At 42.1% G+C, this 22320-nt stretch overlaps 1 protein-coding gene across 3 annotated transcripts; it reads left to right on the top strand.

Annotated features, from left to right (window-relative positions):
• The first annotated feature begins 96 nt into the window (after positions 1 to 96).
• Positions 97 to 22295, top strand: yrk (Yes-related kinase). Of its 3 annotated transcripts, XM_053861331.1 has the most exons (14): positions 97 to 686; positions 8300 to 8343; positions 8733 to 8960; positions 9343 to 9445; positions 10881 to 10979; positions 11332 to 11435; positions 11655 to 11804; positions 13336 to 13500; positions 13775 to 13930; positions 15049 to 15228; positions 18969 to 19045; positions 19120 to 19273; positions 19475 to 19606; positions 21342 to 22295. In XM_053861331.1, exons 3-14 carry the CDS (start codon positions 8756 to 8758, stop codon positions 21548 to 21550), a joined length of 1734 nt encoding a protein of 577 aa, XP_053717306.1. In that variant the 5' UTR covers positions 97 to 686; positions 8300 to 8343; positions 8733 to 8755; the 3' UTR covers positions 21551 to 22295. The 3 variants fall into 3 exon arrangements, with proteins under 3 accessions (XP_053717306.1, XP_053717305.1, XP_053717304.1); XM_053861330.1 differs by lacking the exon at positions 13336 to 13500; XM_053861329.1 differs by lacking the exon at positions 13775 to 13930.
• Positions 22296 to 22320: the final 25 nt, after the last annotated feature.

Here is a 22320-nt window from a genome sequence, read left to right as displayed (position 1 = left end):
ATATATATATGAATCAGTAAATAGATTTTGGCTTTCTCAAACTTATAAAAAAAAAAAAAAAATTTAAGGGTGGGATGGTCACATCGACAGACCTGAATCTTAAAAAAAGCTGGATATACCAGACACCTGGCATGCTAAAGTTTTATGCAATCGTAAATACAATGTACATAAGACATTTAAATAACTTCCTTTTTATCGTATCAATATCACGTGTATTATTTACATGATGGACTTCAATAAGTTGTATTCAATAATGACACACAGAGGCGAAAAAATATTTTAGTTGTATTATTTCAATACAAAACCGAAAAAGTGGGATTTGACGGACGAAGAAAACTTATTTTGCCCACTAGATGGAGGTAAAAACTCAGCTTTTCCATGTCGCCGTTTAAGCGAGTGTCATCCCTAATCTTTAACGTTGTTCTTGTCACGCTCCACTAAAAACTCCGAAAATATAATGACGACATGGCATGCTAATGATTAGCTCATGATCTGTGTTAGCTCTGTGTCGGAGTTATTGGACGCTTCCGCCTGTAGCGGTGACGTAGATCGAGTCATCGGTGGAGTGGGCGCGCCCCCCTCTTAAGTGGCGTTGCTCGGCAGCACTCGGCTTTTCTCGTGCGCCCCACGAACCGACCTACTTCGCAGTCAACCTCAAACTTTGACCGGGAAAAAAACATCTGTGGGTAAGTCTGCTCTCGTTATTACTGAAACATTCATCCACCAACTGTGACTTTTTGTTTCATATCTACTTGAGAAACTTTACTGTCATATGCCCGTTGGCTGCTCATGTTTTAATTCATGTATTTTGAAACTAAATACAGAGATGTAACATTGGTACATTCATTCAACTTCATTGAAAAGGCTTTGGATATATTCATATACAAGCCTTCGGGCACATTTAAGAACTTAAGAAACATGTGAATGTTGTGAAACAGTGGAGTTCACGGAGGTTTTAATAAAAGGAAGTTTTCAACGCAGCTGAGAGAAGTTGATCAATGTTGGTTTCTTCCACCACTGTACCAGCGCGCAGAGTCAGAGAGGTGGTCACTTCCTGTTTATAAAGTCGACTGTCATCATCTCAGCTGTGAGCGAGGTGGGGGATCTACATGTACCATGGCAACCATCCACACTGACAGTTATCCATGTTTGGTTTGCACTGCCCGCATAGCAATGTCCTGTCTTGAAACTACAGCCATGAGCAGCCAACTTTTATTTTGAATGATCATGCACTCAGAAGAAGAGTGCATGACCATTCTTTTGAATTCAAACAGATGGTCACAGAAACGAGTAGCTCTGAGTCCCTTGCTAGAGTTGTCCAGCCTCCAGTTTTAACGTTGCTGGGTGAATGAGAAAAAAACATTATGGATAGTTTGTCTGAGGCTGGACATCACTTCCTGTTTCTCTACGAGGTCAGTTCCTGCCTTTATCCTCGGGGGCTAGGCAGGAAGGAAAGAGGCGTGGTAAGGTATTTTAGTTAGATGCCGAGGAATGGTCTCTTCTATGAGTGTTTATATATATGTATTATTGAAAAGCAGTTTGTGTGTGTCCTGGCTATATTAATGCCTTTTCTGATGTGGACAATATGTTTCAGTTTAATTGTAAATTAGAGGACAGTGGATGGAGGAAGGGATACGATCTCCATCGACTATTAATGCTCTGCTCAAGTTGACATACTTTACCATTCTAGACTTCTATAAAACAATCTATGTTGTGACAACTTTTATTTCCGTCAGTTGCGTGCTGGTACTGTGTCACATTCTTCAGTCTTGAGAGGACACAGTGACATCATGTGGAAACAGGACGTCCTGACAAAGAGTTCAACAATCCCTTGGTCTGTGTGTAACAAGTGTGTTCGATTGTTCAGGGATAGCCTGCTTCCCATGGTCTTATCACTCCGCTCAGCATCCTGTGGGGCTTCTGCAGATGTGACAGGGTGTGAGATAGAGTGAGACGTGAGGTGAGACACAAGCACTGGGGCTCAGACGGTGAAAAGAAAATGTGAAGTAGCATTTTTGTTGTTGTCTTTCACTGCTATCTGGAGGGTCCACTGTGGCAGGAAACGGGTGTGTCGCTTGGAAATGTGTGTTTGTGTCCCAGTCATCCCCAATTTGTAATGTGACCGCGGACCTTGGCTGATGCTCATGAGGCCATGTTTGCTTTGGAATATTGCGTGCACAGTCATGGTCTCCACTTATCACCCAGAATCTCAAAGTTCTGGCTCCAGTTGGAATTCACTGCAGAACCAGAAGGTGGCATTAGTTATGATGAACCATGACACAGCAGATGAATACATTTGAAACATAATCTGTTAAAATAAAGATATTAATCCGTTGATTTGCTTTTCTTTGAAACCATTTGCTGTTATATACCAGTCGTTGCTTGCATGTCTTATGTGACCTTCCACCAAGGTCATTCTCTGCATCAGTTCATCAACCATTGATCACAGGCTGCATCCTTGTTGCACCCATGTGGCAGTTGAACAGAGCAGTGAAGTACCCAGAGCAGTTTTGATTTACTCTATATGAACTTCACGACACACAGGGTAGACAACTCATGGCCAGGGGGGCTATATCTGGCCCATTTGAGCTACATATAGCCTGCAGCTAAACAGCACTCCTGTGCTAGTCTGTGCCATGTTAGCATGACAGCTTCCCATAGTTGGGTTCTCTCCAGGAAAACTCTTCTGACATCCTGATCCATGACCGCTAAATAGCCTGCGCTGTCACAGACCAATGCAGCAGGAGAGAGACTCTGTGGGAGCTGGATTAAATAACCAATATCCAACTACTTTCCTCACAGTGTTACAGCCCAGGGTGGCCATCTATTGCAGTATCTACAGCGCTCCTGAGCTATACTGAGCAGCAGTTAACAGAGCTTGCTAACATGTTAGCACTGGGCTGCCAATTCTCCCGTAACCAGCTTCAAACTCTTGCAAAAGAGGCTTTTGTCAGGCCACACTACCCATTTGTCTTGCCTTTCTAGTCAAGTGACTTAATATGTATAGATATTATGAATGCAGTCCGTGGTGCACTCGCAATATGGTACTGTGGAGTGACGGCTGGCTGCCCAATGCTAGCATTAGCTATGTGCATTTGTCAATAGTTGGTGTTTAGGTGTAGCAACATCAATATAATGGTACTGCTTTTTGTATTTTCGTAATTGTGAAAATACTTAAGACAACTGTTAATATATGTATAAGCGTATCCTTATAACATCCCTATCCTTGTATAAGTGGGAAATATAATGAAAATGCAACAGTGTTGTTGAAGAAAAGGTGTTTTTAACTTAAATATCTCGATTTTACTGTGACTCATGAAGAATGTGGAGCAAGAAATGTCAATATGCTAAAGTATGTACTGTAACAGTTCTAGAACGAGTCATGATGGAGAGAAACTAACTGAATTAATGAAGTACAACAGTTACACATGTTAAAGAAGCAAACTCAAATTGGGAACAGCATTTATTGAATGTCACAACAGAAACTTTCAATTTATACTTTGTCAGTTTCAAACACAAAGCCAGACTTGACATGTACTGGATTTTGGATGAAGAGAACATAAACATAAAAACACATACTCTTTGGGAGGGAATGGTTCCTCAAACCAAAAAGTTTCCTACAGTCTAAAACAGTGATTCTTAACCATAGGGCTGGTGCCCATGTTTGGGCCGCAAGTGCTTTTGTTTTACACCTTTGCCCATGAGGGCCACGAGACACTCAGTTTTAATACATTAGCCACGTATGGTGGCAGTAGTGTGTCACTGAATTGACGCCCCCAACAGTAAAAACTGTTCATGAAAGCAACTTTTATGATATTTAGACATGGTTTTATTATATTTATTTTATTCATATTTTTATTCCGTTTTTCCAATTTTCTCCAGTTTGCATCAAGTGTATTTTTCTTTTTTTCTTTAGTAAATAATATGACTTGCACCTGCTTCTGCTGCTGGTTGGATTTTTTGATGACAAATATAATATGTTTGCGATGATCACATGGTTTCATGTAATTTCACAAGGTTTTGATTTGTTTATGTGTCAGTAGATTAAATATTGTTATTGATCACAAATGAGATCAAGAGTCATGAATCAGTTGTATAACTTGCATGGGCCCCCGGGCCTCCTTGTTCTGGGAAAGGTGGGCCCCGAGATCAAAAAGGTTAAGAACCCCTGGTCTAAAATATAGTTCACGAGCCTGATTTGGTCCATAGACTCTGCGTTGCTTACATAGTATTGCTAGTGAGATATGAGTGACAGGGCAAAGACACTCAGCTTTTAAGTGAGCTGGACAAAGACCAAATTCTTGTATGTTGGTGATGGACTGGATCCACCTCCCCTGCGACTTGGCAATGACATTGTGGAGCCTGAAAATTGTTTGCCTTGGGTCCTTAGTGACACACAGTGGGGATCAAAAACCAGAGTTTGACTGCAGAAGAAGCCTGGTCGCATCAGCCCTGCAGTTTCTCTGGAAACCTCTCTGGCGCCACCAGACCGTCTCTGGCCGGACGAAGATTCGGATTTACGACTTAACAGTACTTGCCATTCTGCTGAATCATGGCCCCTAAACAAGACTCTGGCAGAACCATCTAGGACATCAGGTGGCCCCGGCGGGCGTGCAATGGAGCTCTCAGAGGCCTTTCTTGGCTGGGGCAACGTCACACCTGCCATGTCCTCCACCTTCCTCCCAACCCCCCAACAAGAGCGAAGCTAAAATTCAACCCCATGGCAGAAGGTTGGAAACGACCCCGAGGCAAGCCCCACACCTGATGGTTGGACGTCATTGCATGTGACCTCCAACAACTCAGAGTTGCCATGGAGACCGCCAGCATTGGCAAAAACGCACAGGGATGATGCCGCCACGTGACTTTCTCTAGAACAGAGATCACAGGCCAGTTTGACAGCCAGACAGGGAAAGAAAAGAACGCGAGCACAGCCCACGTCGTCTGAATTTTAGGCTCAACCCTGCAACCTGTGTGCTTCATGAAAGAGCCAGACTTCAAGGCTTTGGCAGGCAGAGCTCTGTCAGGGCGATGGAAATCCCTCTCAGAAGAATTCACTTCATGCACTCTGCTCTTTCGTCCTACACAATCGTTTAACAATCTCACATTGTTTACAAAGACCTCCAAATCATGACTGAAAATAACAATTGTCAGCGCTGTACATCAGTATGAAGTGTCTCAGTCACACATTTTCTAAGAACTTTGTGTTGTTTTCATCTGAATCGGGTATTTCATCTGATAATTGCTGATGTGAGAACTCTGTGGCAATGATTTTCTAACTTTTTCGTGCTTCTGCTTCACTTCGGTTTCACTACACTTCTGTGATAGCAAAGATGCAAATGCTTTATAAAATGAAGAAGCTGAATGTATGGTTCCCACAGCATATTAATGTTGGTCTGGTAAACCACATCAGTCAGTCAACACTCATGTGACTTCAATGCAGCACGAATGTGTTGTCACACTCGCTAGAACGTGAGATCTCCTCTGTCGATCAGAGACTAGCATTGCCCTCCCAGTTAACATTTAATTGTTTATTTATTTAGAGTAAAGAGCGTGAAAAAGTATATATATAAAGATCAGCTCTGAAAAGAGACAGGATTTTCACGGGAAACGGCCGAGTGTGAAGAGGGGCTGGGATCCAAACTCTGGCAACTCATCAAGTCCAACATGAGCTCACCACACCTACAGTGGAATTTGCAGGAAGTCACACACAGGAAGAACAATATGGCAGCTGGAACAATAGGAAAACGAATAAAGTCATTCCAACAGAAGCAGAACTTTTCTGATTCTGAAAACCCTCTTTGCGCTGTTTAACACATCTGTGAGTGTCGAGACGCCCGCACATAAACACATTCATGCGCTATCAGGTGGAACATCAGGAGAACTGAAGGAAGTTAGCCATGTTGGAGTTTCCTGTTCAACCCTCATCTGCAACATGCCCCCTCCCCACCCTCCCCATCTCTCCTTTCCTGAAAGTCGGGACAGTGTCCATCCAGCCTGCACAGCAAACAGCACCGACTTGTATTTCCTTCCCGCTTCTCTACAACAGCCTCGTGAGAAAAGAAAAACAGTTAAATAACATTCTCGCTTTGGTCACCAAAAGCCGGAGTCTCTACTGCCCGTAATGAGATGATAATCGGATAGTCACCAATGAAGCAGTGGCCCGGCTCTTTATAAATATACGAAGCAGTCGATGTGCAATAGCAAGGTGCCAGAACAGGTTCTGGTTGTAATATTTTGGGGGCTAAATTGTTTCAGTGATTGAGTGATCACAATGCAGCAGGAGAGAGATTCTGTGTGAGCTGGATTAAATAACCAATATCCAACTACTTTGCCCGCACTGTTTTAGCCCAGGATGACCATCGATTGCAGTATCTACAGTCCTCCGGAGCTATACTGAGCAGCAGTTAGCAGAGATTGCTAACATGTTAGCACAGGGCTGCCAATTCTCTCGTAACCAGCTTCAACCTCTTGAAAAAGAGGCTTTTGTCAGGCCACACCAAACATTTGTCTTGCCTTTCTAGCCAAGTGACTTAATATGTATAGATATTATGAATGCAGTCCGTGTTGCTCTCGCAATATGGTACTGTGAAGCAACAGCTGGTTGCCCGATGCTAGCATTAGCTGCGTGAATCCAGCAATGAGTCCTTGGTATACATTTGTGAGTAGTTGTGGTTTGAAAATAAAAGCTTGTCACAAGTGCTAAACTTGAGCAAGCACTTCCCAACTGTTTACCAGGTAACACATGACATCACGTCCTGCCATCATCAAATGTTTCTGGGCAGAAATATCTACATTTAATATTATCCTCCCCAAAAAATTGCGTTACAATTGATAATCTTTTTCTTCCTTTTTCATCTCTCCATTTTCCTGATGGCATGATGCTGCGCCGTGATTAGAAACCCTGAATGTGTACAACGTGCTCGGCTTTTGACAGTCACATTTTGTTTTAGCTTTTCCGGTATCAGTCTGAGGATGACTGTGAGCAGGAGAAGAGTCACACACTACCTCAGTCCAAAAATCACCTTTTTGAAAGCAGAAGAAAATATGTTGTGTTCAAATGGACCCAAAAAGCTTTTTTTTTTGCGGTATTGAGTCTGTATGGGAAATCACTGGTATTTGAATGGACTACTGAAATTTTGACACTAGTCATAAGTATTCAGTGAAATCCGCAGACAGAGTGCTTTTCAAGTTTTACTCTTCTTTGCACTCCAGTGGATGTGCAATATTTGCGAGTCGAAAACTTGGTGCATTAAAGAGGGAAACTAGTCTACCCTGTGAAGACTAATAGTAGTCAAGCTTAAGGAAGACTTGTACATTGTATGGAATACACAGGGCTGTAGTTGCAGGTGGGTTTATTAGTGAACTAGCCATCATCCTCTGCGCACAAGCCGCAGTAAGAGGAGGAAGAGCGGAGGCCATGTGACCATGGCGACTCAAAAGTGTGCGACCGTTTCACAAAGAACACATCAAAGGACACGCACACCTATCAGATCACATTTTGAGCAATTGCAATGGAAAGTTTCAAAACAATATCATTATTTACAATACTTTAAATACTTTTGAAAAAATGTATTTTCATTTAGATTCTATTTACAACCCTTGCTCCGACATAATTTTGTGTTTTAACTGTGACATTTGAAAAAATAATCGGTTACTAAAATGCATTCATGATAGATGACACTAAATTAGACGATGGATTAGACTCGATTGCCTTTCTTCTTCCCACAATTGTGTTCATTACGGAGATTGTTTCATGACAGTATCTAATATTAATGAACCCAGCATGAAACCACTGGCGGTCTCTCTCTCCTCTCTTTTTTATCACGAGTCAACACATTTTTTTTTTCAATAGTGGCAGTTTTATGAATTTGATTGTAGGAAGGAATGCTGCTTTTTCTGGTTGCAATATGTGAGTAACCCACCAGGTGCCAGTAGAACCCGCAGTTGTTGCGCCTTATTTTGCTACTTTTTGACTATAAAAGTCATTTGCAAAGCAGCTCCTACATTGCTGCCTCTGGTGAATTCGCGTGAGCCTTTCATTTCCTCTCTCTGCATTTTTTTAAACTCATGAACCTATGTGGTTCACCAAAAACTGGAAGTCCGCTCCTCTCTGTGTGCGACTGTGTGTTTGTGCATCCAATGACACAACGATATTTGTGCAACGTAGTGGTCATTTTGTGACAGCTTCCCCTGAAGTAGATCAGTTTCACCACAAACTCATTCTCACACCGCTCTGTTCGGCTACTTCATCTCTTCTTTTTGACTCTTACTGTTCTTCTTCCCTCTCTTTTTTGACCAGTGGAGATGCTGACTGACCGATGATCTGACAGAGGAAGACGTCAGGTGACCTTTTATTGTCTTGTCAGAAAAAGTCAAGTAACTTTTTTAAAACACTGCTACAAATTCTATTCTAATTTTGTGCAAAATGGTCGTTTTTAAACCATCTTTTAAATATATAATGACTCACTCTATAACCAGAACATTATGACCACCTTTTTATTTCGTAGGTCCCATTTGATAAGTTTGTACAAGTTGCAATTGACTGGCTATTCTAGTCGCTGAAGAAGAGCATTTTAGAACTTATGATAGAAAAAGTCAAGAGAATACAAGACTGAAAGTTGGGATCTTTTTGAAGCGGTGCTGTGTTATTGTGTTGTATTTATTAAATGAAATGATCATCCACATCACCCGTCTTCACGAGACTAACAATGTTTTCTCTGCTTCTCCGGCAGACACGGTCTCCGCGCTGGTTATTATGGGGTGTGCTTGTTGCAAGAAAAAGAAGGCAGCAGAAACACCAGCCGAACACATAAATGCTGGAGCTTTGTCTCCTAGCAACACTGGTGGGGGGTCGTCTGTAGGCTTGACTCCTGAGCGCTACTTTCCTGACCCCACTCCGGCCATACCGGACTTCATCTTCCCAAACACCAATTCCGACCTGCGGCCAAGTGCCATCACAAGTACGACCCCCTTTCTCTGCCTTTTTAAAAAAAAACGTTGTTGAGCTCTGAGAGTCAACAGCACTTCTCTCAGCTAATGTTCACGTCTGAAATGAACCAAAAGTGCTCATAGTCTGACTCGACAAAACTTTACACACTCATTTACTCTGAGAAGTGACATTAATTAAAATGGATTTTTTTTTTGTATTGTATTTTGGAGTTTCATAGTTACTTATGAGGTATTTGTGCTATTATTACTATTAGTAGAACAACAGACGGGAATTAAACCTGTTTTATAACTTCATACTGAACAACATGCAATAGAATATGATATTTAATTAACACACTCTTTATGTGTTTCCTTTATTACCGTGTGTGTGTGTATGTGTGTGTGTGTGTGTAGGTGGTGGAGTCACTTTCTTTATTGCGCTCTACGATTATGATGCTCGAACTGAAGATGACCTCACGTTCCAGAAAGGAGAGAAGTTTCAGATCATCAACAACACGTGAGCAGGAACACAAATCCTGGTTTCAAATGTGTCACTCGAGACAAGTGTAACACACATCTGCAGGAAAACCTCTTCATGGATCTGTACATTAGGAGAAAATGTCTAAATATGACTTTCTGTGACGTGAGGCGTGTCTACTCTCAACACTTTGCGTTTCCTCCATCAACACACACACTGCTTGGTTTTGGATCATTTTGAACTCTCATCACTTAAAAGCTATTGATGCTAAGAGGTGTCACTTCTGTGTGAATAACTGATGACACTTATGACCACTAAGCATTTAACAAAGTCAGCAGCTGCTGGAGGTCAATACGAACTTGAGCATTTTGTTGTCCCGAATGTCGAGACTATATCAACACCTGATAACTTGGTCAGTTTTCTCTAAATTTCCAGGAATAAAATATAATTTATCCAAATATTTCTTCTGATTTTCACTGGTTCTCAGTTAATATACTTCAGATCAGACTTGGTTTCAACTTGGTTTCAACTCTTCACCCAAGATGGAAATCGAATGCAGCCTGGAACTTAATGTAAATGTTCCTCTCCTCATACTACATCTCTCGTAATGAGCTGCACCAGTTGAGGGTTGATGTTGAAGTGGTTGAAATCAAAATGACATTTTGATCTACTTTTTGAGTTTTGGAGTGAAGACATTTAAACATGGAACATTATAAAAGCATTATAAAATTCCAAATTACTAGCAGATTTTTCAGTTAGAACTCAATTATTCTGTATTTGTTATCAAATATTGATGTGTTGACTGGGCCTGTCACATTTGAGTGGCTCTGCGTCATGACACCTGTTTCTCTGTGGCAGTGTGAGTTTTGTGTCTCTAACCACAACTGCTGCGGTCATCCAAACTGTCAGGTTTGAAGTATGATGTACAAAACATTGCAGGAGATTTTAGTCAAAGGTGTTGTGACACCTCAAAACTCAAAATGAATTTGTTCCACATTCCATTTCAATCACAAAACATTTGAGTTAGGAAACAATTTTCATCATAAAGACTAGAGAAATGTGGGGATGTTTGGTGTTGTGAAGAACCCCACAATTTGGTTTTGATCCTTTAAGTTGAGATTCGATTCAGTATCGATTGGATTCTAATTCAAATACTGTGAGTCATTACAAGCAGAACAATTTGTTGATAGTACCTAGTTGAATCATTATTTCCAGTATGTATATAAATCTGTGCGCTGGTGCGTTCAGGTACATCCCAAGCATCACATTCAAATGAGAAAATGAAACAAATATATTAATAATAAGTAGTTGGACTTTACAAGGAAACTTTTTGTTTGAATTTAGTCAAGTTTGACTTTTGAGCACCCACTGTATTATAAAGTTTGTATTATCAACTTACTCCTGGAAATTTTTTTTTACAGCATTTGACTAGGTCTTGTTAGACAAAAATGTTTTGTGTGTTTGTGCTGAGCAGAGAGGGCGACTGGTGGGAGGCTCGCTCTTTGGACACCGACAAAACTGGATACATCCCCTCCAACTATGTAGCTCCAGTAGACTCGATACAAGCAGAGGAGTGAGTACACATACACACACACACGCACTAACTCACACTGACCCGCAACTGTACACACACGTGATGCTTGTTTGGAATACACAAGCTCGCCTTACACGTCAGCTCAAACCCCTCACACAGACCCACACACGCATGTACACATCCATACACAAGCAGATACAATAACACCTAAAGCTCACAGTCAAGTGGTGGTGCCGAATGTTACATGCTAGCACACAGTTGCATGCACCTTCAGTTTGCACTTGCTAAAGCAACACCTACAGACGCACAGCGCTTTAATGTGAGATTTTTAACCACCTGAACAAATGTGGTGTCTGACTCCATGTCTTGTGCTCTGCTCTCTTCTTGAAAGGTGGTATTTCGGGAAGATGGGTAGGAAGGATGCAGAGAGGCAGCTGCTGGGATCAGGAAACCCAAGGGGGACTTTCCTCATACGAGAGAGCGAGACCACCAAAGGTTACCTGACCACACTCGCACAGAACAACAGAGGGCTTTCACTGTATTTGCTGCAACGTGATCTACAGTGTCTCGGCCATTAAGGATGAGCTCATCTGCAACGAGTTTTTACTGTTACAAACACACACACACACACACAGTTATTATGACCGGAGTGACTTCTCTTTTCTACTAAAGTCTCAACACTTCCGTTTTCTCTGTCAACTCCCCTCTGTTCAGGTGCCTATTCTCTGTCCATCCGAGACTGGGACGACAAGAAGGGCGACCATGTCAAGCACTATAAGATCCGAAAACTGGACAACGGTGGATACTACATCACCACAAGATCTCAGTTTGACACAGTGCAGCAGTTAGTAGATCACTACACAGGTAACCCCTCCACTTCTGCCTCCTGTGCCATCGACCATAATGTAGCTTTCGTCTTAGCTTTGCTGTTGTGTCAAACTGGTGTATATAAATCAGATATGATTCATACTTCTTACAGCTGTAGACAGGATCATGCCGACAGTTTTCTCACACTGGTTCCCTCCACTATTGTCATCCGGCCCTCTAGTGGTGGCTCTTGTCCCTGCATTCAGTGGGTACTAGATATTTATTATAAAAAGAAAGAAATCAGAATCAAATTTATTGCTTTCATGAATAAAACAAAATAAAATAAAACAAAAGATAATAGAATAAATAAATAAAAAACACAAAAAATAAACAGAAACAACTAATAAATAAATAAATAGACAACCCACAAACAACGAAGACTGATCATGAATTCAACAGTCTGCTGTTAGAATAAAAATGACATTCTGGAATTTAGACTTTTAAATTGTTTAATTACTCTTGAACATTAATAAAAAAAATATTGTACTCGATATAAATAGAAAATGGTACAATAACCTAATGATGCATGCTATAATTAAACCATATCATAAAAGGTGCAGTACTTCTATGTGTAAGTAGTGACTGTATTACAATATTTATAAGTCAATTAATAAGAATGACAAGACATACATTGTCATACATTGTCAGTGTTATTTTGTATCATCAAGTGGGCATTTATTTGAGGAGCTTTGCTTGTAGCACTTCCTTGTGAAATGGGAGCACTCTAAACGTAAACTTAAACTGTAGATGTCACGACGTACCGAGTCACCTAGTCATCTAGATAGTCAGCAATGGGGAAGCTTTTTTGGATTATTTTTGACACATTCTTTTAGCCGCTGCAAATGTTAATGGTCAGAGGTGGCTGTAGGAACCTGCAGTGAGAATTCCACCCCAGTCTGCTCGAGTTTAGAACAATGAAAACCCTTAAATCCAAACAGCATTCAAATCAATAAGCCCTAAAAATTGCACTTGGTGATGCCTGCGCCGGGTAAGTAGCTCTTTGTAGCGATCATTTTCCACTATCTTGATGATTGTATTCATACTGTGCGTTTGGTGAACAATAGAGAATATGGAATCTCGCGGCTGCAAGAAGACCAGAACCACTCAGTGATATTAAAGTGCCACATTTCTACCTTGTGTTTCACAAAAGCACCACCATTGATCCAAGCCTAATCTTCACAGCCGTTATTAGCATCTGCATTAATGTGTTCAATGCTTCCGCTTCTTCTCCTCCCTCCTTGTCCTGATATGGTCGAGACCTTGAATACACCACAGGCCTCTGCAGCATCCTCAGCCAGTATAGAATCCTACCGTCCATGTCTCTGTCCACTTTGAACTGAACAGTCTGTGTGTTTTGTCTGCTACAGGTGACAGGTTGTCACGCTCTAAATGACATTTATTATCAAATGAATCTCAGCCTCTCAGTTTTTTTGTGTGCTTACTTCACCGTCACCGCGTTCTTCCCGTACGTCTGCTCTGTTCGTCTCTGTTTATGTTGTTCTCTTTCTTTTTCACCTGCTCGGTTCAGAGCGTGCGGCAGGCCTGTGCTGCCGTTTGATTGGCAGCTGTAAGCGAGGCATGCCTAAGCTGGCCGATTTATCGGTGAAGACCAAGGATATGTGGGAGATTCCTCGTGAATCCCTACAACTGATTAAGAAACTGGGCAACGGCCAGTTCGGGGAAGTCTGGATGGGTACGGCCGACGGGATTGTCTCCGTGGCGGGGGGTGGGGGTCACAACCACTGCACTCCTGGATTTAAGACACGAAAAATGTCTTTCACTGCTACCTTGAGATTAGAGGTCAGGGGACTGAACTGAATTTCCAGGTGTGCCCAGTTGTCACCTCCATCACCTGTTGTTGCATGTGCATGTCATCATCTCATCTCATCTCTTTGTCACACCTCTGCCTTCCATCTCCTCACCTTCTGTCCACTCTCCTCCCTGGTTCCATCCTTACTGACCAACAGGAACTCATGATGGATTGTGTTATTACCTGACCAAACCCTGTCCTAACTCCACCCCCCTCACCATGGGCCTGGGGAAAGATGCCTGGGAGGTTCCCAGGTCGGCGCTACTCCTACAAAGGAAACTGGGGCAGGGCTGCTTTGGGGACGTGTGGATGGGTGAGCGTGACACTGCCGGCAGGCACGACTGTTTGTCCGCTATTGCCCCTCAGCTGGGTGTCAAACTGCTCTGTCAATATTGCTTGATGGCAGCCTTTTAGCGAGGAGGGCATCTGCTATACATGAAAAAATAGACATCCAATTCTTGGCCACCAGATTACACTGGTATACGGTGGCATCTGGTGGCTACGGTCGTCTATCTGCCGTCCATTTTTTCATGTTTTGCAGATGCCCAGACGCCCTCATAGCTAAAAGCCTGGAGGTCACATCTATGATGAATTTTGGTGCGCATAGCGCATACATGAAAACATAATTCAGCCGCAGAAAATTTCAGCCAAGAATGACGCAGAAGTGTATTTTCAACAGACCTTTACGAAAACCAAATGTGATGTCGCGAGCAAATTCGTGGTCAGTGCTGCCATCTGGATACAAACAATAGATCTGCGGTGTGAAAGTATTCTTGAGAAAGACCAACAGCTCGCAATTTATACGATGCATAATGCAGAAATTACAAGAGGGAGTGCACCTTCAGTTTGTTGGTCTACGTCACACTTATTACATGTTGGACATTCGCAGGGCTTAAGTGACTCCAGACAGTATACAGCACTGTTTGCACCCTTCCGCAACAGTCATTGATTCTTTTTAATGCTGCATTATTGGCATTCATTTGTTTTATTTAGATGATTCAATAGCATTTTTTGCACTTGAAATATTGTTGATAGTAGCCCCTTTTGTGCCGCAGACCAATCTGCTAGCGATTCATGGATCCAGACAGTAGTCCAGAACCAAACTGTAATCATCTGTTCTTCGCCCTAACACTGATATTTCCTTTGAATTTATTTGAAATCTGTCCGTTGCCTCAATGCCTCAAAAACCGTCAGGTTTAAAGGTTAAGAAAATGGGTTGTAGACAAAAAAAAACATGTTAGCATTCGTTCGTCAACCCCTCCTCCCTTCCATAATAATTCTGACTAATCTGATGATTTGCTCCTTAAAATATTCCACTGCATGCGCCCCTGCGTAACCTCCTCACTCTGCGCTTGCTCTCCTCCTTGTACGTGTAAATATGTGCAGAAGGAATTGGAGAGTCTCATCTGTGCGTTAACGTCTGTATGCCAGGAATGTGGAACGGTACCACCAAGGTAGCGGTGAAGACTCTGAAGCCTGGAACGATGTCCCCTGAGGCCTTCCTGGAGGAGGCTCAGATCATGAAGAGGCTCCGGCATGACAAGCTGGTGCAGCTCTACGCCGTCGTGTCAGAGGAGCCAATTTACATCATCACTGAGTTCATGAGCCAAGGTACCCTGCTGCTGTGTGGATGTACTCTGACTCTATCGACTAAAACGTGGGTAGAAAATCATCACTGGTTTGAGTCCCAGCCTCTTGCCAAACATTAAAGCACAACCAGTTTAAGCTTCTTCTAACTAATGTCCCTTGCACTCGGATGTGACGACATAAACAATGTTTAACCAGAGTTTTTTTGTGGTATAACAAAATATCATTTCCTTTTAGGGATGGATGATAACGTATCGTACACGATGTACCGCCAAACACAATCCCCACAATGACAATTCTGTATCTCACGATAAATTCAAGAAACACGCAGCACACTCGCCACATTGGACTTGCGTACATGAACATGAACATGACCGTGCCGGCGCTCCAGCTACGTGGCGTTTGACAGCCGACACCAGCGTGTGACAGTTGTGGAGAGTGTGGTGGAGTTTGGTTCACGATCGTAGTTTTAAACTTGTCTTAAATACAGGGAACCTTTGATAATGACACTGGTCGACTCTGAGTCTCTGGATCTGTGTTTATTTTATTAGATGTAGTGGTCCTCATAGGTTCTCTGACGCGGTCGTCTGCCTTGGTTCACATCAACACATGCAGGTCTCCAGCTGTGCTGGTGCCTCGGCGAAACACCGTGGTGAAAATAGTTGGATATTGGACGGACATCCGGCAGGAAGGCAATGAAAAACGACCATTTTAGGAGAGAGAATTGTGAAAAGGTTTTTCATCACACAAGACAAAGGACTGACAGTTTGTATCATGAGTTCGAGAACAGAATTTGACTAAATACTCATTTATTCACGTTATGTCCTACAAACCTACATCTTTTTAAATCAACATATTTTGTCTTAAATACACACTCAGACAGCAGATGGCAGTAGCGCTATGGAATTTCTATGACACTGACAAAAACGACATGAAGAAGAGGGCGCTGAGTAAAGAATGAAGGCGTAAACCTTCACAACGTCGGAAAATTCTCATTTTTTTCTTCATTGTCTCATGAAAGTCGTTTTACTTCAGTGAGCCGATTGTATGTCGTATTTCATTACGTCAAAATATCCTGCTTCCGACTGTTTTGACTGGAGCTGGTCACGTGACTGAATATGACGTTTGCATCACTGACAGTGAACTGACTCCTTACTACCTTCATAAATCCAAACGGACCTCCAGCAAACCACAAAAATCACATCTAATTTATCCCATTTCACTGAACCGTGTTGAACAAAACAAGGATGAACTCGCAGTTAATCTGAGACCTGCTAATGATGCTAACAAAGGGATGCAGTTTGAATCAAATAAGGTGCTTGAGTAACTGTTTTAATTATGTACTTAGCCCGGCTGATTACACAACCACCAAATTCGCTCAGCTAGAATGTATAATTTTTTTTCTTCTGCTCAACACAGGTAGTTACCAGCCTGCCTAGTCGCCTTAGTTGTCATGACAACACAGCTGTAACGCCAATGGCGACCAACTAGCTTGTGACACAACCGATTCTGTCACCTCAAAACTTGCTCTCCATCTTTATCTTGAACCCTCGAGTGTCATTTGGTCATGTCATGACTGGTTTCTACAGTTCAGTTTTAGTCATATCAGTAGTGTCATCAGTGAAGAACTGAAAATATTCAAAAAGTCACCGAGTCTATGCTTGACCACTTCTCTCTAGATGTTTGACCACAGTGACACTTAAAAACCACTTACAGCAACACTGATGTTGTGTGTTTCTGTACATAGGAAATGTCAAAATGTATTCACTTGTCAAAGAAGTTCTGTATTTATAACAGGCAGCAGATTCGGATTTTATTCAACGTCAATCTTGCCAAGTGTCTTAACGTCCAGCCTCAGATGTATTTTTGTTAATTAGGCAAATTGGAGAAGGCAGAAGTGTTGTTTTGGAGTAGACCTTGCTTTAACTCTGAGACCAGAGATCAAGCCTAGAGCATGGCTGCAGGGTGCAGTGTAGAATTTCTATCAGTTCTGCTGATTTCTCTTTCCTCATCTTTGCTGGACCTTTGTGGAGTTTGCCGGAAGCGCCGACTTAAAACCACTGTGAATCTGAATTCGTATTTGGTGATTAAAAAAACACATTGAATACCAAACTATTTCTCAAAGATGATTAAGTAAACAGAGTCTCAAAGTTGGCCTCTAGAGTAAAGTGGGTGACGTAAAGAGAGAGCTGGCGCATCAAATATGAATGAGAAAGTGTGTGAGGAGGGGCTGTGCTGTAACTCCTGTCTGATCCTGAAAGAAGTGGAAAGTAGGATGGACGGCGAGGATGACAGTGGCAAGGCGGGTTTATTAAAATAACACAATCCGCTCATATTGGTGGCTCAATGTGCTTCACAGAAGCGAGATCACATAAATATGAGAGACACGGACGCACTGAGAACCGTCATCGAATCCTCACTAAGAATGACCACACACACCCGCACACACACTGAGACGCACGTGCTGCGAGAATTCTACCGTGATTTTAGAGCACAATCATCTTTGTTTACCAACTCTGTTGCGATTAAGCCGAACCAGAGCTGCACAGGTTTTGACTAAACCTGTCGCATAACAATAAAAATGGAAAATAGAGGGAAAGGAGAGGTGGAGTGTAAGAAGAAGAAAAATAAGGTAAACAAGCAGGAGGGGAAGAATCTATTCAGTTTAAGAAACATAACATGAAGTTGATATCTAACATACTACATTAATATTAATCTTGCTACCTATTCATTCAAGTTATATGCATTTATTTATTTTGCTGCGTTATAACTCATTTTGAGGGACAGCTAAAGTCGACTGACTTCAGTTCTTCCTGCCCTGAATATTTTACTACTACTCTTTTTTTTTATATATATATATTTTTATTTATATTATTTTTATATTATATATATATATATATTTTTTTTTTTTTTTTTAATAGAGGATTTTTGCTGCCGACCAATGATACCAATCAGACGGAGTGCTGATCACCACCGATCACAGATACCGATCACGACACCGATCACATGGATTGACAATGAATTTGTAATCAAAGTGAGACCTTCTGTGTACATGATGTGAAACAATGAACCATTTAATCATTTGAATTCAGACTCGTTTTCATATACCTCTTCAAGAACGCAAAAAAATAGAAAAAAGAAAAACGTGGGGAATGCTGCAACTTCTCTGTCAAAAGAACAACTGAAAAACATTTAATTCCATGTGAGACGTTGCAGTTTGGTGAATCTCTGGAGACTTTGGTACGTCCATGGAATATTTACATACTGGCCGCTTGTAGTGGGACTCCAAGACAGAGAGCACTGCATTTGTGAAAGTTTCCACTCCGGACTTCTTCAAAAGTTTCAGATTCAGGTGGCAGACGAACGCTGCACCCGACTCCAAAACGGCAACGGACTCGGCCGTTTCTGTCTCCACGCAAACAACACCTGAGAAATGCTGGTCAACTAGCTCGGTGAAATTAATAATCGGATCACGCTGAAATTGGCCGATCATGATCGCTGACCGATTGATCAGAGAACCCCTACTTTAAAAAACGAGTTGTTCTGAGTCCCATATCTGTTCTAATACCCAATGCCACAGAGACCATGAAGCTGGAAAGGTCTACCAATAAAAATGTTTTCTAGCTGCAAAAGTATCACCGTTATTACTGTTATTACCAAAAAACATTGAAGTGCAAAAGCAGTCTAAGCAAAACAGATTTATGCACAGAACGGTTCCCTGCACTTTTAGTTTCCAGACTGACTTTCTCCGCTCTTCTTTTCAGGAAGTTTGCTAGACTTTTTAAAAGATGGCGAGGGACAAATCCTGAAGCTGCCTCAGCTGGTGGACATGGCTGCGCAGGTCAGGCGAACAAGCGTGCTCTTAATGGAACAAGCACGGAGCTTCAGCCCTCATCACTGCTTTTGTTGTCATAGATTGCGGCGGGGATGGCATACATCGAGAGGATGAACTACATCCACCGTGACCTGCGAGCCGCCAACATCCTTGTTGGAGACAATCTGGTGTGTAAGATTGCTGACTTTGGGCTGGCTCGACTCATTGAGGACAACGAGTACACAGCGAGACAAGGTAACAGAATGAGATATTAAGTCCAGCGTCTTCGTGTGTGCGTGCTTCTGTGTGTGTGTGTGAGAGAGGGAGAGGGAGGGAGTTGTGTGAGAACATTGTGATGATTAACAGTTTCTGCCTCTGCTTCCATGCCTATACTTTTATAAATAACCTTCTCTAATTACACAATTATGCATCTCCACTGTGTTGCCATGGTTTCAGGGGCGAAGTTCCCAATAAAGTGGACGGCTCCAGAAGCGGCGCTGTACGGACGCTTTACCATCAAGTCAGACGTCTGGAGCTTCGGTATCCTACTGACTGAGCTCATCACTAAAGGACGTGTGCCGTACCCAGGTACCTGAGTATTCTCATGGTGACATGCGAACAGACTCAGGATTCATTGAACATTCTACAGTTCTATTCTATATCATTCTTATAATTCAGTCATTCTATAATTGTTGCAGAAAATTCAGCATAACTGTCTCTTATGAATTCATTCCTACACATTCCTTGTATGGAAGTTAATTCATTCAGCCGATTTGTATATTATGACGTCACCAGTCGGTGGCCACACTGAACTATATAACTTCTACAGATGTTTATCTGATCGACTGGAGATACTCTCCCTCATCTGTCAGTGGGGGCATCATTGTTGTTGTTGTTGTCCTCTCTCCCATTTCCACCACATCCTCAGACACAGCGAAGCACCTGCATGTGCAGCTTGTGTCATGGCAAACGGACTCGCTCTCATTACGTGCCGAAGTTAGAATATTCCTCTTCAGAATCTGAGTCAGTTAAATTCGCTCTCCAGGTCTCAAAACTACAACCTTCCTCATCTCTTCAACCAAGTCTCGCATCTTGGCTTGTTTAAATACCGCGATGCTGCCTGTCACGTTTTTGCAACGGTGGCGCCCAAATGGTTAAAATTATTATGAAACACGATTGGTTCTTGTTTAAAAAATGTCTGGATAAGTAGGCAGAAGCAGGAAGAAACACGGATTGGGGAACAGCAAAGCGCATAGTAAATCCTTAATGGTCCTCCTTAACAGTCCACCTTAAAAGGCAGAGTCTTCCTTGATCGACTGAGAGTGTAAGAAACCTGACATAGTCAGTCACAATTCACTACAAGTTGACGAAAGCAGCAGAAATCTTGCTGTAGGTCAGGGGTGGCCAACCAGTCAGAGGCTAAGAGCCACATTGTTTTACTTTGTTGCTGAAAAGAGCCACATCCCACAAATATGTAAGGACAATGAATAACAGGTGAAACACATGCCATACGTTTAGTTTAGGGAATGACAAAGTTTGGTGAAGAGCCGCATGAAACTGGGAAAAGAGCCGCATGTGGCTCGGGAGCCACTTGTTGGCCAGGCCTGCTGTAGGGAGTCATTCCCTACGCTGCTTAAGCACTAGGGGGGAACCCTGAATTCATTTGTTGTGGATAGTAGAGCCCTGCTCAGTGAAACACTCCACCACATAACAAGCTCCGTAATGCACTGTAACATTATAAGTGTCAGAACTTTTGAACTCATTAGTATGTCTAACTGAAAAGGGTCCATTTTTTAATCCATTTTTGTTTGGATTAAAGACAAAATATTCAATATCAATCATTGATTTGCTTTTATTTTGAATCAGGGTAAACCAATCAATCTGATTAATTTTTATTAGAAATTCAGAAAATAAAACCTAACATCAACTGAGTTAAATTAATTTAACAGAAGATCAAACTAACTTTGTAACTCTCTTTGAACCAAAAGAGAACTTGGGTGTTTTCTTTCAGGACCTCATGCGTCAGTTGATCTATACCCCAGTTGAGGGATGATAATGTTACTGCTGACTCATGGAAGTCATAAATTGAAGCATAATTATAATTCAGCAAGTTCCTCTGAATTTGACTGACAGTCTTTAATTTGCCTTGTTTGAATGCTCATTTGTTTTTCTGGATTTTTTCCCCAAAAAACTAGATAGATATAGAAAGCTGATAAATGTACGTCTGGTACACAGTGGAACTTACTGTATCTATGGAAAAAGTTGTTTGTCGTGACTCAGTAAGATGTGATTGTGAATTTGCCTCATCTTCCTCCTCTGTCAGGCATGAACAACCGTGAGGTGCTGGAGCAGGTGGAGAGGGGCTACAGAATGCCCTGTGCCCTCGGTTGCCCTTCCTCCCTCCATGAACTGATGCTGCAGTGCTGGAGGCGGGAGGCTGATGAGAGGCACACTTTCGAGTACCTCCAGTCTTTTCTAGAAGATTACTTCACGGCGACAGAGCCTCAATACCAACCGGGAGAAAACTTGTAACCACCTGCCGTGGAGAAATGTGGTCGCACCAGCAGACATTTATATTCATATTTGAACCACCCCCCCCCCTTCCCACTAATAGGGACACTGGCCATATCATTGCCTAAAATCTTTTCAGTTTCCCACCCTCTGCTCTTGATCACTGCAGACCGTTCAGGACACATCACTCAAGCATGATGAAGAGCAGACTTGGACCTCGGCTGGTCAGGCTTTGCAGTATTGTTACTTTACTCTGTAACCATGACAACAAGAAACTGAAAGAAGATGTAGATGGTTGTGTTAAGGTGGGGGGGTTCTGTTCAGCTGCCACATATGTTTGAATCCTTTGATTCTGTTGCCTGGAAGCCAAATTTAAGCGGGTATACATGTGGTTAGAATACAGAGAAGACCTGTCGCGCAACAGGTTTCCTTTTTGTCTGGAATATCTAGGTGAACCCAATGACCTGGAGAAACGCGCATGTATCTTTGAACTGGCCGTCTATATCCAGACCAGCTTTCTACTGTCATCATATTTTTAAGTAAAACAACTGTAATACTGGATCTGTATGTCAGAGAGATGTGTTTTATACAAGTTCTTGTTGTTTTAATGGACCACCAACATATCAGAGTGTCACAAAGACATCTGTCTTCAGTGAATTGGGAGGACGGCGTCAGATGAAACACTGAAACAATTGTGGCAAGAATGTATCCAAAAGGATGGTAATTTCCAATTGTTTTGTTGTAATAAATATCAATTATTAAGTTATGACATGCTTCCTATTGTTTGTGCT

This window comes from Synchiropus splendidus, chromosome 4 (genome assembly GCF_027744825.2).
Source record: "Synchiropus splendidus isolate RoL2022-P1 chromosome 4, RoL_Sspl_1.0, whole genome shotgun sequence".
Taxonomy (NCBI): domain Eukaryota; kingdom Metazoa; phylum Chordata; class Actinopteri; order Syngnathiformes; family Callionymidae; genus Synchiropus; species Synchiropus splendidus.
This window is presented reverse-complemented; position numbering and strand designations above follow the sequence as displayed.